Raw genomic sequence first — 13,205 nt, forward strand, 5'->3', positions numbered from 1 at the left:
TGTAATTGAAATCCAGTGCATTTTATTCCTATTCAACTCTACATATTAAGTTATGTAGATATAGTTACTCCATAAAGCAGCACATGGTCAGCTGCATCCCTTTTTTCCCCCCGTAAACAAGTCCAATACACACCAAAAATATAAATCACACTATAGGTTCTCTGGTGATGTGTTCAACAAACTGAAATTTGAACTATAAACAAAATTAAACCTGGACAAAATGAAACTTGAACACTTGAATTTTCTGGGCACAAATTTCTTTCAGTTTTAGTGATGAACCGCAGAGTCCTCTGTGAAAGAGTAATGCAAGTTATCGTCTTGGAAATCATAGTCATAAGTGATGTGGTGGATAACTCCACCCTCCAGCAAGCGGCAACCATACAGCAGCGCCTCACCCTGGTCACTGGCCAATCCAACAGTTTGCAGCCACACCACCATTTCACTTCCAAGAAATGTGTGCGCTACACTGTGCTCCCCACACCTGCACAGCGACACACACAGACACACACGAGAATGAAGAGAGGAATTATAACCAAGTGAGAACAAGCTGCTTCCAGTGCAATGCAGAAATGAAACTAAAATGAGGAAGCCTGAAGAGAGCTTTGTCCATAGATACAAAATAATAGACATTTGAAAAAAAATAATCATGTGTTAGAGAAGAACAAAATGTGACTCGTGTTACAAAAGGGATGAAACATTCCTTGAAACTGAAGCCTACTGTATAAAAAAAAAAAATTTGATTCTTTCCACCCAGAAGTCAATAAATTGTTTTAAAAGTTCAATTTTTTTTATTCCACAGCAATTTGCCAAAGAACACAATTTACAAAATGTACAGTTTATTTAATATATTAGTATACAGGTAGTCGTTGACTTACGACCTATGCGACTTACGACCACAATCGCTGGCCACGGCGTGCATAATTTCCGGCCTAATTTTACAATGCTGTACATATAGCCTTCTCTACTTATGACCAAATTGTGTTACGAATGATGCGGGAAGCCGCGGCTTCCGCCATCATTTCACAGTACTGTACATATAGCCTACTCAACTTACGACCAAATCGTGTTACGACCGATCTGTCGGTCCCGATCGTGGTCGTAAGTCGACGACTACCTGTACATCATAATTTGAAAATAGTAGCTATCTTTGCCATCTATTAGCAAATACCTACCTCTTTTCCTTAACAATGTCCTGGATACATTGTTCTTTATGGTACTTGAGAAACTGACTGCAGGTGATTCTGATCTCCTCAGACACATTAGAGGAATCTGCTGCCTCCTGTCCCCGAGTCTGCATCAGACGTGCCATCCTACATACACAGAAATCAAGTACAATATAAAACACAAGTAACAACAGAGAATTAACTGTGCTCTTAAAGATTTCACCAATGTGAATATACATACCTCTTTTTAAATGGTATAATGATTAAATGTTTGTCAAGGCCAAAAATGCCAAATGATATAAATCCCTGTGAAGGAGAAAGAGGCAGATATAAATGTTATATACAGATATATCAATTAGGTACGCTGTGGTAAAATGCTGATGCAAGATTGAAGGCATCCTTACCTGTCCAAAGTTGATCACAGCACAGAAGAATTGCAGCTCTAAATAAAGTCTACCTGGAACTGGACTGAAGAGCCACCAGAGGTAGCTGGAGATATTCTAACACACACACATACACACAAATGTCAATCTGCTTTGGTAAAATTGATGAAACTGCTAAAAGTCCATCTGAAGGATTTACTTCTCTAATTGCAGTACCTGATCAGGCATTTTACAGTGTAATAACTGCAGACATGGGAGCCCTAATAATATATAATAGTAATAATATTTATATTTTAAGGTTTTCGTGGTAAAAAAAATCTGCAAATTAAAAAAAGTCATTACAGCGTGCATTGTAGCCTGCAATGTTTGAGTGGTGTACAGACGTGGATCTCATTTCAGAGTGCTGAGTATTGGTCAATGCTTGATACTGATCCAATACAGATAGATAGACATCTCTGCAAGCTTCTATTGTGCAAAACATCAGATACATGATGGAGTCTGCATTTAGACAGAGTGTCTCCAAAATGTGCACATTTAAGTACCAGGTTAGGTCAGGCAATATCACATGCATAATTCATAGTCATAAAATAAGCTAGTGGAGTGGATTTTGTGCAAAGTTGGACCTCTGAACTTTAAAGCTGATATGGACTGTATTTTTTATGGCTTAAGGCTTCATTTTGCATAAACAGTTCTGCATTTAAGCACCAATCACTGAACGATGATGGAACTATAATTATTAGACATTTGGTGCCACCCGAATGAGGATGGGTTCCCTTTTGATTTTGGTTCCTCTCCAGTTTTCTTCCTTATAACAGATCAGGGACTTTTTTCTTGCCACACTCACAACTGGCTTGCTCATTAAGGATAAACTTATAAGGAACACAATTATAGGCACTAAACTTCATGATCTCTTTATATCTGTAAAGCTGCTTTGGGACAATGTATATCGTTGAAAGAGCTAAACAACTAAAGCTGAACTGAATTTAATCGTTTGCAACATTTATTATTTGTTAATTTGCATACACTGTTTTCATTTTAGTTTATTTTAACCAAAATCACCAATTGTGTTTATTGTCATGTACTCAGTTACTATGTATTGATGATTTGGTGAATTGTGTGTTACTACCAGGCATTGAAAGAAAACCACCTCGCTTACAGAATTCAGCAATAAAAAGATAAAGTAACTACCAGGTGCCTACTTGCAGCTACTAAAAGCACAAACTTTCTCAGAGCTGAACTGAAAATGTATTTAATGTAAATGAAATTATGAAATAACCAACATTTGGGAGACTGAGGTTTCAACTTCCTCTTAAGCAACTTCCTATAAATTCCCATCTCACACTTGTGTTTATTGGACAAAGTAACCACCATCTCCATCTGACTGTCCATTGCAAAGCAGAAGCTGGCGAGAGCTATAGCTAAAGTTCTTCCCCATTCCACATCCACAGTCAATCACTATAGCATTTAGCACAAGATTTTGTTTCTACTAGCAATAACAAGCATAAAATGAACCAGATGTTATTTATACTTACAGCCAGGAGACTGACAATGAGTAACAGACAAAGCAGCACATGTCTGGCCACCTGTCTGTCTGCAGTCTGCTGCTTTTGCTCTTCTTCTACCAGCAAACAATGAGATGAGTCACAGCAGTTCCCACACTGACCTGTGAACAGAGTCATCGCACACACTGACCATGGCAAGGAATTACAATTGCGCAGTCATATTTACCAACATAAACATTACCGTAAAGTTGTTTTAGAGAACAACGGAGGGCTTCTGAAATGACTGTAACAAGCCAATACATTAGAAGACTAGTGTATGTCTGAAAAAAATATTTTAAAGCCTCCTTTAATTAAGTGTATTCCAAGGACATCCCTGTTGTTAGTGTTTGCTTCTAACCATTTCTCTCTTAAAGGTCATGAAACAAATAAATGTTTGCTTTGTTAGAAAAACAAGGCAAACATCCTTAAACCTTAAATCCTTAATCACAAACTATCACATGATGAAAAAACAGATTCACTTGTGAATTTTAGAGATTCTGTGGAGGGATCTTAAAAGGATTGTGCATGAGCAAATGTCATTAAACATCAGTGAACTGAAACAATGGTAGAGACTGATAGAATCTGAAATATATTACTTCACATTATCATACCAAAAGCAGTTCTGCATATTACTGAGTTACACAACGTACTTATTTCTCTGAATGCTGGTTTACTTTTTTGTGGAAAAATGACATGACAGATGTGATTCTATGTTTGTTTATAGATGTTGGTGAGAACCATAGATCTATTGTTTAGGTTCTGATTAATAAAGACTTGGTGGGTTTGTGTTTATATGCGGTATATTGCTTATGAGGAGTATAGTTTCTGGCTTATGAGTGTCATTGGCAAGTTCACTTCATCCAGCTTTATTCTTTTGAGAGATTATCTCAAAGGCATGTATATGTCATGTCATATACAATCACATACAGCTGGAATTGTGCAACTAAATAAATTTAAATAGATTCAAATGGCCAAATAGAATGCAAAACAATACATAAAAACAGTATATACACTATAAGCTGTATAGTTAATTTCCAAACCTGAAAACCAAATAAGCAGTTATAATTTACCTTGCTGTATAGATGGTGTGTCCTTCACACTGCTGTTGTAAATATTATTATGTACATCCTGAACTAAAGAACAGTTACACTGACATTCTTGATGCCCTGAAAGAACAAAAAAAAAAAAAAGAAATAAGTATCAATAGTCACATTTAATTACCAAATATTAAAGCACAGTACCTCTGAAATAGTTTCAATTGATCAGAGTATGTGAATGTGGATTACCTCTATTATTGGCAGTCTCCACGGTGGTCTGCTCAACTGTGCTTTGAATTTGTATATTGTTGTCGGTCCTAAGGTCCTCTGCAGTGCCATTTAGTGAGCCATGCTCCAGAGTTTGATATTCATGTGTACCTCTGCTGAGCAGCATGAGGCAGAGTCCAGATACAGCAATACCTATTCCCAATACAATGACTGTAATCACAACCTAAATGTACAAAGAGGGAGACAGAGGAATGGGAATTAAAAAATTAATTAATAAATAAAAAAAAATGAAAAACGTCTTTCTACATCTGGAAATCCATTTAAAACATTTAAAGGAGCTTGTAAAGACTTTACAAAATACATTTTTATTTCACTTCACATTAAACAATGAGAGAATTCTTAGTAGCTCATACTCAGCAAGACATACTATATTTCAAAATAATACTGTATAGTAACACCTATGGATCGTGGCCTGTAGGATAAAGTTTCTTGAACCCAATTACTAAAACAGCCCATGTTCTATTTGATGAACCAATGCTTACTGTATGAAAGACACTGTTGATGTTAAATTTTTACCTGTGACTGGCCAAAAAAGAATGCAGAGTCAATTGTGTCTGGCATTCTCTCTCCCACTATCAACAGGATGCTTACTGCCACACCAGGCACTCTGTAAATGAGAGATAAAGTATAAGACACTTTGTAAATGTCTGTTTGTATCTAACTGACTGTAAGCAGCCCTGTTTCTTCTCGAATTGATCACACAAAAACTGCCCTTAGTAAATTGTTGTTTTTTTTTTCCAATAAATAAAGGGGACAGCATCTAAACAGGATCATTGCTTATGCAGTCACTAACATGACATGACTTTGGTGATCTGGTGGTTTGTATTCATTTTTAATGTTATCACAATCCTTTTGACGCTTCAAACTACATTAAACACAGTGTGTACTAAAATATGATTGGGTCCATGGGGAAAGAAATTTATGTTTATGCCATCTCAGAGCAGCTCCACAATATACCACTTTAGGCAAGATATAGTATGGCTTTGCTGCCCCACATATATACCGTCATTTCCGGACTATAAAGCCGCACCCACTGAATTTGACAAAGATTTTTATTAACATAAATAAGCCGCACCTGTCTACGAAAGACAGTGTCTGTTACACAGTGTAACGGGTAAAATATGTTGTGCTTCCTTTAGGAGCATAGCGGTATTTTGGGAATAGCCTGCCGCTGCATTTTTCAGGTATTACTGCATGTGTGCAAGACCGAGGAATATGTCCTTATTATTTTCTGATGCTCATTTCAAAGTTTCTTTGACTAACCCCGTAACGCTGTTGCTAAGAAAAATAAAAAAGCACGAGTTTTGGAAACCTGTCTGTGCTTATATGATTTCTGTTCGCAACTGTAGTTAGCGAGCTCTCCCTTCACCCAGACTTAACACGTTACAATGGCTTGTATCTAAACAGTAGCCTACCAAGAAAGTCATTGTTCACTGTCTTCCTCCTTCCTTTCACAACTATTTCTCTCAGGAGTTTATCTTTTGGCATCGTCGTGTGTTTAAGAAAAAACGTTTTTTTCTCCCGATGCCGTGCAGCTCAGAACACAGGTGAGGTGCGTTTTTTCGTTTCCGTTCGGAAATTTCATTGGTCTAATGTTATGGGGTTAGGTTTTTTGGCTTGAAGTTTGTGAAACTGGGAAAAAAGTAGCGGCTTATAGTCCGAAAAATACGGTAGATCAAGTGCAGACCCATGCTGCTGTGGACTGTTACAGCATGAACAAAACTACACCTACACATATTTTAGTGTAAAACCATACCCATGTCTCTGATCCTGCTTTGGTTGCTATACTGACTTCTTGAATGTCCAGTCAGCAGACTAATTTTAAGCTTTTAACCAATATCACTTTAGTCCTTTTTCAATAAATTTTTACTTGTCTGCCAACCACACCCACAGCAGAACAGAATAATAATTCTACATGCCCACTTCATGCCAACAAACGTGTCAAAACAGTGTGTGTGCTAATAGTAGCAGCTCTAAAGACAGACACTTACCCCCAACCAATTATCATTAAAACACCAGGCTGCACCTTCAGCTCCTCATCTCTCTTCAGCAAGAATAGAGACAGAGCTATCAGACCTAAGAATACAAAAAACTAATTAACATTATTAACAGTGGAACATTTTGACATACTGCAGAAATTAAAAAGTAATGAGTGCGCGTTAATGATTTTTTTCTTACCAGGCCATATGTAAGTACTGTAGAGTGAGCCATAGAGAAGTGTAAAGATCAAGACCTGACCAACATAGCTATTCTCAACCGCCACAAATTTCCAAGCGATCATACCTAGACATACCCCCAGCTACACAATTGTGGGAAGGATAACAATGAGTGAGTGAGAGAGAGAGAGAGAGAGAGAGAGAGAGAGAGAGAGAGAGAGAGAGAGAGAGAGAAATAATCAGTGACTGACAGGGTGATCTGATACTGCCAGACAGCAAGTGAAGATTTACTTAAACTATAGCTTTTTGTCAAGTTCATGCTTGCTTCTATTTTCATTAAGAAGATACTTAATCTTCACTGTACTGTAAATGTTACCGAACTTCTTATAGCCTTGGCCATCTTTGTTTAGAGCAACAATTTTAATTCTCAAATCCTCAGAGAGTCTTTGCCATGAGGTGCCATGTTGAACATCCAGTGGTCAGTATGAGGGAATTGTACTCAAAGCACCTAATTTTTACTGCTCTAATACAAGATACACACATTTGTATGGTCCTGTCAAGCAGACAAAAACATGAATATGATGAACAGGACATGTGGCGTTGAATGGTTATATATCATGAGAAGGTGTGAGTGTCTATGTTCTGTTTAATCATAATGGAGAATTCACCAGTGCTGCGATGTACTTGGTTTTAATCTCTTACATAACATCTTTACAACAGATTTCTGTAATATGCTGTTTCACTGCACACATTAATCATGTCAATGATTCACAAATAGAGCAGTAGGCCATATTAAATATGTCAGCATGATTATCATTCCTCACCTGTGCCACAAACAGATTGATGGTAAACATATGCGGACGTCTACGGAACTTCTTACTCATTATACAGACAGCAACACACCACACCTGCATGCACACAAGCACACATCTTACTCTACCATAACTGCTGTACATTTTATATATTTAAACAAATTGGACCCATTGAAAAAGGTACAAATATATTGTTCAGTTATTCTCTTATCATGTGCCATCTTATTGTGTATTTTAAACCGATGCAAAACATCTCAGATCCTATCATTATAGAACAAAGTAGCAGTAAAAAATACAACTTACTTTTAAATAATGAATTTGTGTTGCTCCACTTAAGGTGGAGATCTGTTTACATGCATTACTTGTTAGTTAAAAATGTATTTCTGTTTCCTGGTTTTGTATGGAGCTAAAAATTTCAGAGTTATGCTACAGAGGAAGGAAATGTAGGCCCCCTGTGGTTGAGCACAGCACCCAAAGTCCCCTAGATTATAAGCACTCATTACTGTGCACAACAAAACTGAAAAACAATTAACAATACTTCATAATCCAAAACTATATAAATCATAGCCTTTGATAATACTAGTTTCAAATGGAATGGTTTAATGAAAAAGTTTAAAACTACTGTAATTATCATAAGACTGCAACGTAATTATCATAAAATCTACATAATCCTGTACTATTATCCTGTTCTACAGAGCTGAAACCAGAGTGAGCATTAGTTTGGCTTGAAATAAACAACAACAAAAAATGTAATAGTATGGTCCTTGTGTATAAAGGGCACTACTCACTAGAGCGACAAGGCTGACAATGCTGATGTTAAAGCTAACGTTTTGTAGTGCTGATTCTAGTAGTTTGGGATTCATCCAGGGAATAGTCAGCAGCCATGCAGAGACATACATGATGGGAGCAGAGAGAAATGTGCAGATCACCATCCCTGAGGTCATCTGAAAAAATTAGTCAAACACATTTAAAGACGACTGCACACCTTCAAAGCAGACAATTCAACCTAAAGTTATTTTGAAACACATCACATGCTGCTTATCATTATGGATAAAATGGCACTCTGGAGTTAAAGTTAGCCCAAATAATACACATCTCCTAACTCCCCTGCCATACTTGCATTACTGGGGACCTCAAGGTGTAGTACAGATCACCACTTTTATATTTATCTCTATTTTATCCCAGAAGCAGATACATTTTTTTTTTATATAAACCATAAATCTGGAACACATTTCTCATCTTGAAAAGTAAACACACAACTTACCACTTGCAGCTCCATGTTGTAGTGACTGGCATAAATGGCCACACTGGGTGCAGTGGGAAAAACGCCATAGAGGAAAGCATAGTTAGAGAGACTGCTCTGATTTTGAGAACTAATATTCCCTCTGTCCAGAACCTCCACCATGCCTCTACAGATCAGCGGCATCACCAGTCTAAGGACAACACACACAAACAGTTCCTAGAGTAAAACAATTTCAAGTTGTTTCTACCAGAAAATCTTACATTTCCTCTGAACACATTACACGTTATATAGCACAACATGCAAAAATTCTATAAAACCACAATCCTCACAAATGGTGGTTATGTGGTAAAGAGTTCAACATACTACAGATAAGTTCCTACATAGTTCCTTAGTTTCTACATTACTTTACATATTACATAACTTGTCCCACCACTCCAACTTAGTGGAGTTTTTAATGTAGATTCACATTATAATCACACTGCATTCTGTGTAAAACTAAGCTGTTCGACCACTGCACAAAGCTACTGCATAAATAAACCAATTAATAATCAATAATTAATAAAAGTACTATGTTGAGTTCATGTTTCAACATTATGAAAAGAAAACAAAGTCCTCCTCGCTGTACAAATAACAGGTGTCAGATAGAGTCTAGTGAAACCAACACACTTTACATTTAAATTATATTTTACAGATATAAACAACATATTTAATGGTTTTAGGATGAATATTTTAACATTTGATGTTTGACCCAACAATGATTTGGGTTGATAAATCTAAACTTACTACAGATTCAGTGTTTCAGAACATGCAATACAACCTTCCTCATTTTATTGGTTGCTGGCTTTTATGAGCTCTTAACATTTACATACAGGCCTCCATATGAAAATAAATCCACTGCATTATTCTGAGGATTACACTTGTTAAATTTTGCTGCAGTTTTGTGCATACACTATATGGAAAAAAGTTTGTCAGCCCCCGGACTATAAGATGTGAATACATTTATTCTCCTCCCCTCGTAATAATAACCTCCACTTTTTCTGGGAAGATGTTCCACTGATTTTGGAGTGTTGATGTGGAGAGTTTGGGTCTGGAGTGCAATCTAATTCATCCCATGTAAAACATATCTACATGGCGCAGTTTCGGAAGAACCACACGTGGCTAGAAAAGTCAAGACTCCCAATACTGTTGTCCATATAGTGCATCTAGACCAAACCAAAACTTGCTTATTCTCTAAACGCAAATACACCAAGCTGTAACCCGTGTGGATTAAAAGACAATTATGTAATTGCACAATAATGTAAAAATAGACAATAGGTTTTAATAATAATAAGCACAATGGCAAGGTAATTTATCACCTTTTAAAACACTGGATGCACTTACAATTTGGCAGTAATGAGCAGTATAAGAGCCACCACAGTGGACCTGGTTAGTTTCTTCAGCTGACCCACCATGGTCAGACCCAGATAAAACAGAGCTGCTCCTCCAAAAGAGTTGGCCAAACCATCCACAAACTCCTGCATGAAATCTGGGACCTTTGGGCCCAGGACAAAATGTGCTGCAATCCCAATTACCACCATGAAGACAATGGGATTCTTAAGAACATGAATGAAGACCACTCCGATTACATGCAGCTTACTCTTCTGCTGCCGCTGCTCACGTCTCCATTTCTGGACTTCGCAGAATGCAAATCCAATAGGATTGAGCACCATGAGGGAGACTGGTGCAACCAGGTAAATATACTGAAGGTACTCTGGGTGGGTGTTCCTGTATAATGCTTCAACTGTGGAGGAAATATTTTATACATCAGTTAGTTCGAGAAGGAAGTAGTGGCAAAATGAAAACAAAAGCCATACAGATGATCTGCTAAAAGGTTTGCAAAATTAGGTTCCAATCTAATCTAACATCCAATAACATCCTTATTAAAATAAATCTAAAAGAATAACTAAAAAAAGTACAGCAAGCACACGATAATGGTGAGTCATTGGATACAGAGCAATCAAACAGATCAACCACAAACAAAACAACTACAGGGATTAACTAAATCTACATGGCGCAATCACTAACACGCCACTCAACCTGGTTGTGCAAATCTGTGCATTATAGCAACAGAAATAGGATTTTAGATTTTCAATATTGAATCACTGACATTTTATGCTGTGAAAATTAAATCTTTCATATTAACACAACACACACACGCCTTGTGTCTTAAAGCACACTGCAATTATTTTTGGTCCTTTTACAACAGAATGTTCATAATATAATATAAATATAGTTCATAATATATGAGGACAGGGTGATATGGAGACGGATGATCCGCTGTGGCGACCCCTAATGGGTGCAGCATGAAAGAAGAAGAAGATAGTTCATAATATAAAGTTGGCTTAATTGCTAGAGGGTGATCAGTAAATCAAGTAATGTAAAGTAATGTAAAGGCAATGTAAAGGCAAAATGAGAAAATTTGTAAACTTTCTATGGCTAGACTATTTACTTTTTCAATTAAAGGCCACATTGAAAAAGCTCTGATAGTAAGTTACTTACCTATAGGATATCCCAAGGCAAAGTCATTACTTTGAGTGGCAAATATGGAGAATAGTCCAGCTTTGGAGTATCGGCTATCCTTGCTAGACACCAGCAAAGTCAATACACACACAACAAAGAAAACAGACAGTTTGGCCACTAAGATGCTCCAAAGAAATGGCCAGATGACATTGCCAAAGTCCAGCAGCACCATGTTCTTAAACAGCAGTGCTGGTAGAGCAAACTTTGACACAAAGTTTCCCAGACCTTTGGATTGGGTGGAGGTTATGATATTGGCCCGGCCAGCAACGTAGCCACATAGTATGATCCCAAAACACTCAAGGAGGGCAGGCAAGAGTTTATCAATAGACATGGCAGGTGGAGGAACAGATGAGGGGTCGTCTCCATGCATGTGGTTGGACATAGAGAAAGTGTTTGGAAGCACATCCATCCTGTTGGAGGTCTGAAGACTTCAGATGTGAATGGACTTGGAAGTGTTCAGCCAGACTTCAAAATACAAAACCTGTGTAGGGTGTTTAAGCAAAGAAATCAGTGAACTGTTTAGAGCTGATCACATTGTATGGTCATTTTGTTTAAATTGTTACTAAGTTGTGATGGAAAACAAAATGAGCACTGACTCAGCAGATTAAAATGCCATATCCCGTATATTTACGATATACAATTCAAGCAGACAAAACAGATTCTTTAAAATATTCCTCGAATAGTCGCACTTTATAGACTTGTTACCTGGCTGTAGTGTAGTGTAGTGTAGTGTAGTGTAGTATAGACCTCGCCGGTGTCACCGTCAGGAAACTGCATTGCCGCCCCACATTGAGAGAAGACAAACGAAATCAAACTAGATGTAACCAGTTCAGAGACTGTTTATAACAAAATATCCATGTCGGAAGGAAACCTAAAACAAATTTCGCCGTGTCCTGCTCTCTCTCTCTCTCCTGGTGTATGACTTTATCAACCGCCAGACACATGCTTTAGCCAATCACAGTGGGCGGACGGGGTTATGGCCTTATAAACAGGAACCTTGGTTTTATGGAGAGGATTTAATAAAAGTCTTTGTGATTACAAAATGGGAAATCTTCAGCGAGGGGTTTGGTGTCATGGCTAAAATAAAATAAAAATACACATACTTTAAACCCACATCTAAATAAATAAATAAATAAAATCTCATAATTTCACGAAACAAAATCGAAACAAAATCGAGTCCCAGTTGCCGCCTTTGACTGGCTGTCTGAGGGACAGGACACGCCCATTTTCTTTACCTATATGCTAATAACAAAACATTACCTGTTTTTGCCTTAATATTACTCCAAGACTTTGTAGAAATGGTACTCATTTCTTAATTATTTTTTAATATTACAACTGACTCATAGCTGCTATCTACTATTCATCAAAATTCAGTGTAGGTTCATATAGAGCTTTCAGCAACAATGTTACACAACATGATAACCATTCCATTATTTGTGAATAATGTGCAGTGTATTTTGTGTGGGGTTGCTGTTAGATTGACTTTAAATTTCCCTTCTACAAGTATGTATAAAAATTGCAACTGACTAATAGGCCCACACCTGACACCTCATCAGACCTCATAATACTGTGCAAATTATGGTGATCATCTTATAAGAGTCTGGCTGCTCAAACACTGCCACATCTCAACCCTGATGATACTGTGTGCAAGCAGCAGAGTTTACTGCAGGGCCACATTCAGCCCAAAATTAAACACTGAACAAGAGTTGGCAGAGTTTGTGCAGTTTTCTGCCCAGGTTCCATATGACATACAAACCTCGAATGCCATAATCACCTCTTATGTACTTGAAACAGAAAATTCTGCCATGTAATATTAGATTTTATTTCACTCAGTCCTACCTTTCCAACTGGGTGTGCACATCATTTAAGAATAATTCACTGCACCATTCAACAAAGTTTAAATAAAACAAATGTGTTTTATTATAATTTTTTCAGCAAGAACAGTAGAACATCAAATGTTATTCAATGTCTGTCTGTTTTTATTAAAAATGCAATTAAATGAAGCCAGATTACTTTTATAAAC

General features: G+C 37.2%; 1 protein-coding gene across 2 annotated transcripts; it reads right to left on the reverse strand.

Moving 5' to 3' along the window:
• Window positions 1-240: 240 nt before the first annotated feature.
• Window positions 241-12,141, reverse strand: gpr155a (G protein-coupled receptor 155a). Of its 2 annotated transcripts, none has more exons than XM_046845248.1 (16): window positions 11,930-12,141; window positions 11,162-11,663; window positions 10,004-10,403; window positions 8,645-8,813; window positions 8,169-8,324; window positions 7,393-7,476; window positions 6,591-6,711; window positions 6,404-6,488; window positions 4,929-5,019; window positions 4,374-4,575; window positions 4,158-4,253; window positions 3,079-3,209; window positions 1,568-1,663; window positions 1,405-1,469; window positions 1,173-1,310; window positions 241-481 (listed from the first exon to the last, which is right to left on the reverse strand). In XM_046845248.1, the coding sequence occupies exons 2-16, from the start codon at window positions 11,589-11,591 to the stop codon at window positions 268-270; spliced, it is 2,478 nt and encodes an 825-aa protein (XP_046701204.1). In that variant the 5' UTR covers window positions 11,592-11,663; window positions 11,930-12,141; the 3' UTR covers window positions 241-267. The 2 variants fall into 2 exon arrangements, with proteins under 2 accessions (XP_046701204.1, XP_046701206.1); XM_046845250.1 differs by having other exon boundaries at window positions 11,888-12,141.
• Window positions 12,142-13,205: the final 1,064 nt, after the last annotated feature.

The sequence above is a fragment of the Silurus meridionalis genome, chromosome 3 (assembly GCF_014805685.1).
Source record: "Silurus meridionalis isolate SWU-2019-XX chromosome 3, ASM1480568v1, whole genome shotgun sequence".
NCBI classification, from domain to species: Eukaryota; Metazoa; Chordata; class Actinopteri; order Siluriformes; family Siluridae; genus Silurus; species Silurus meridionalis.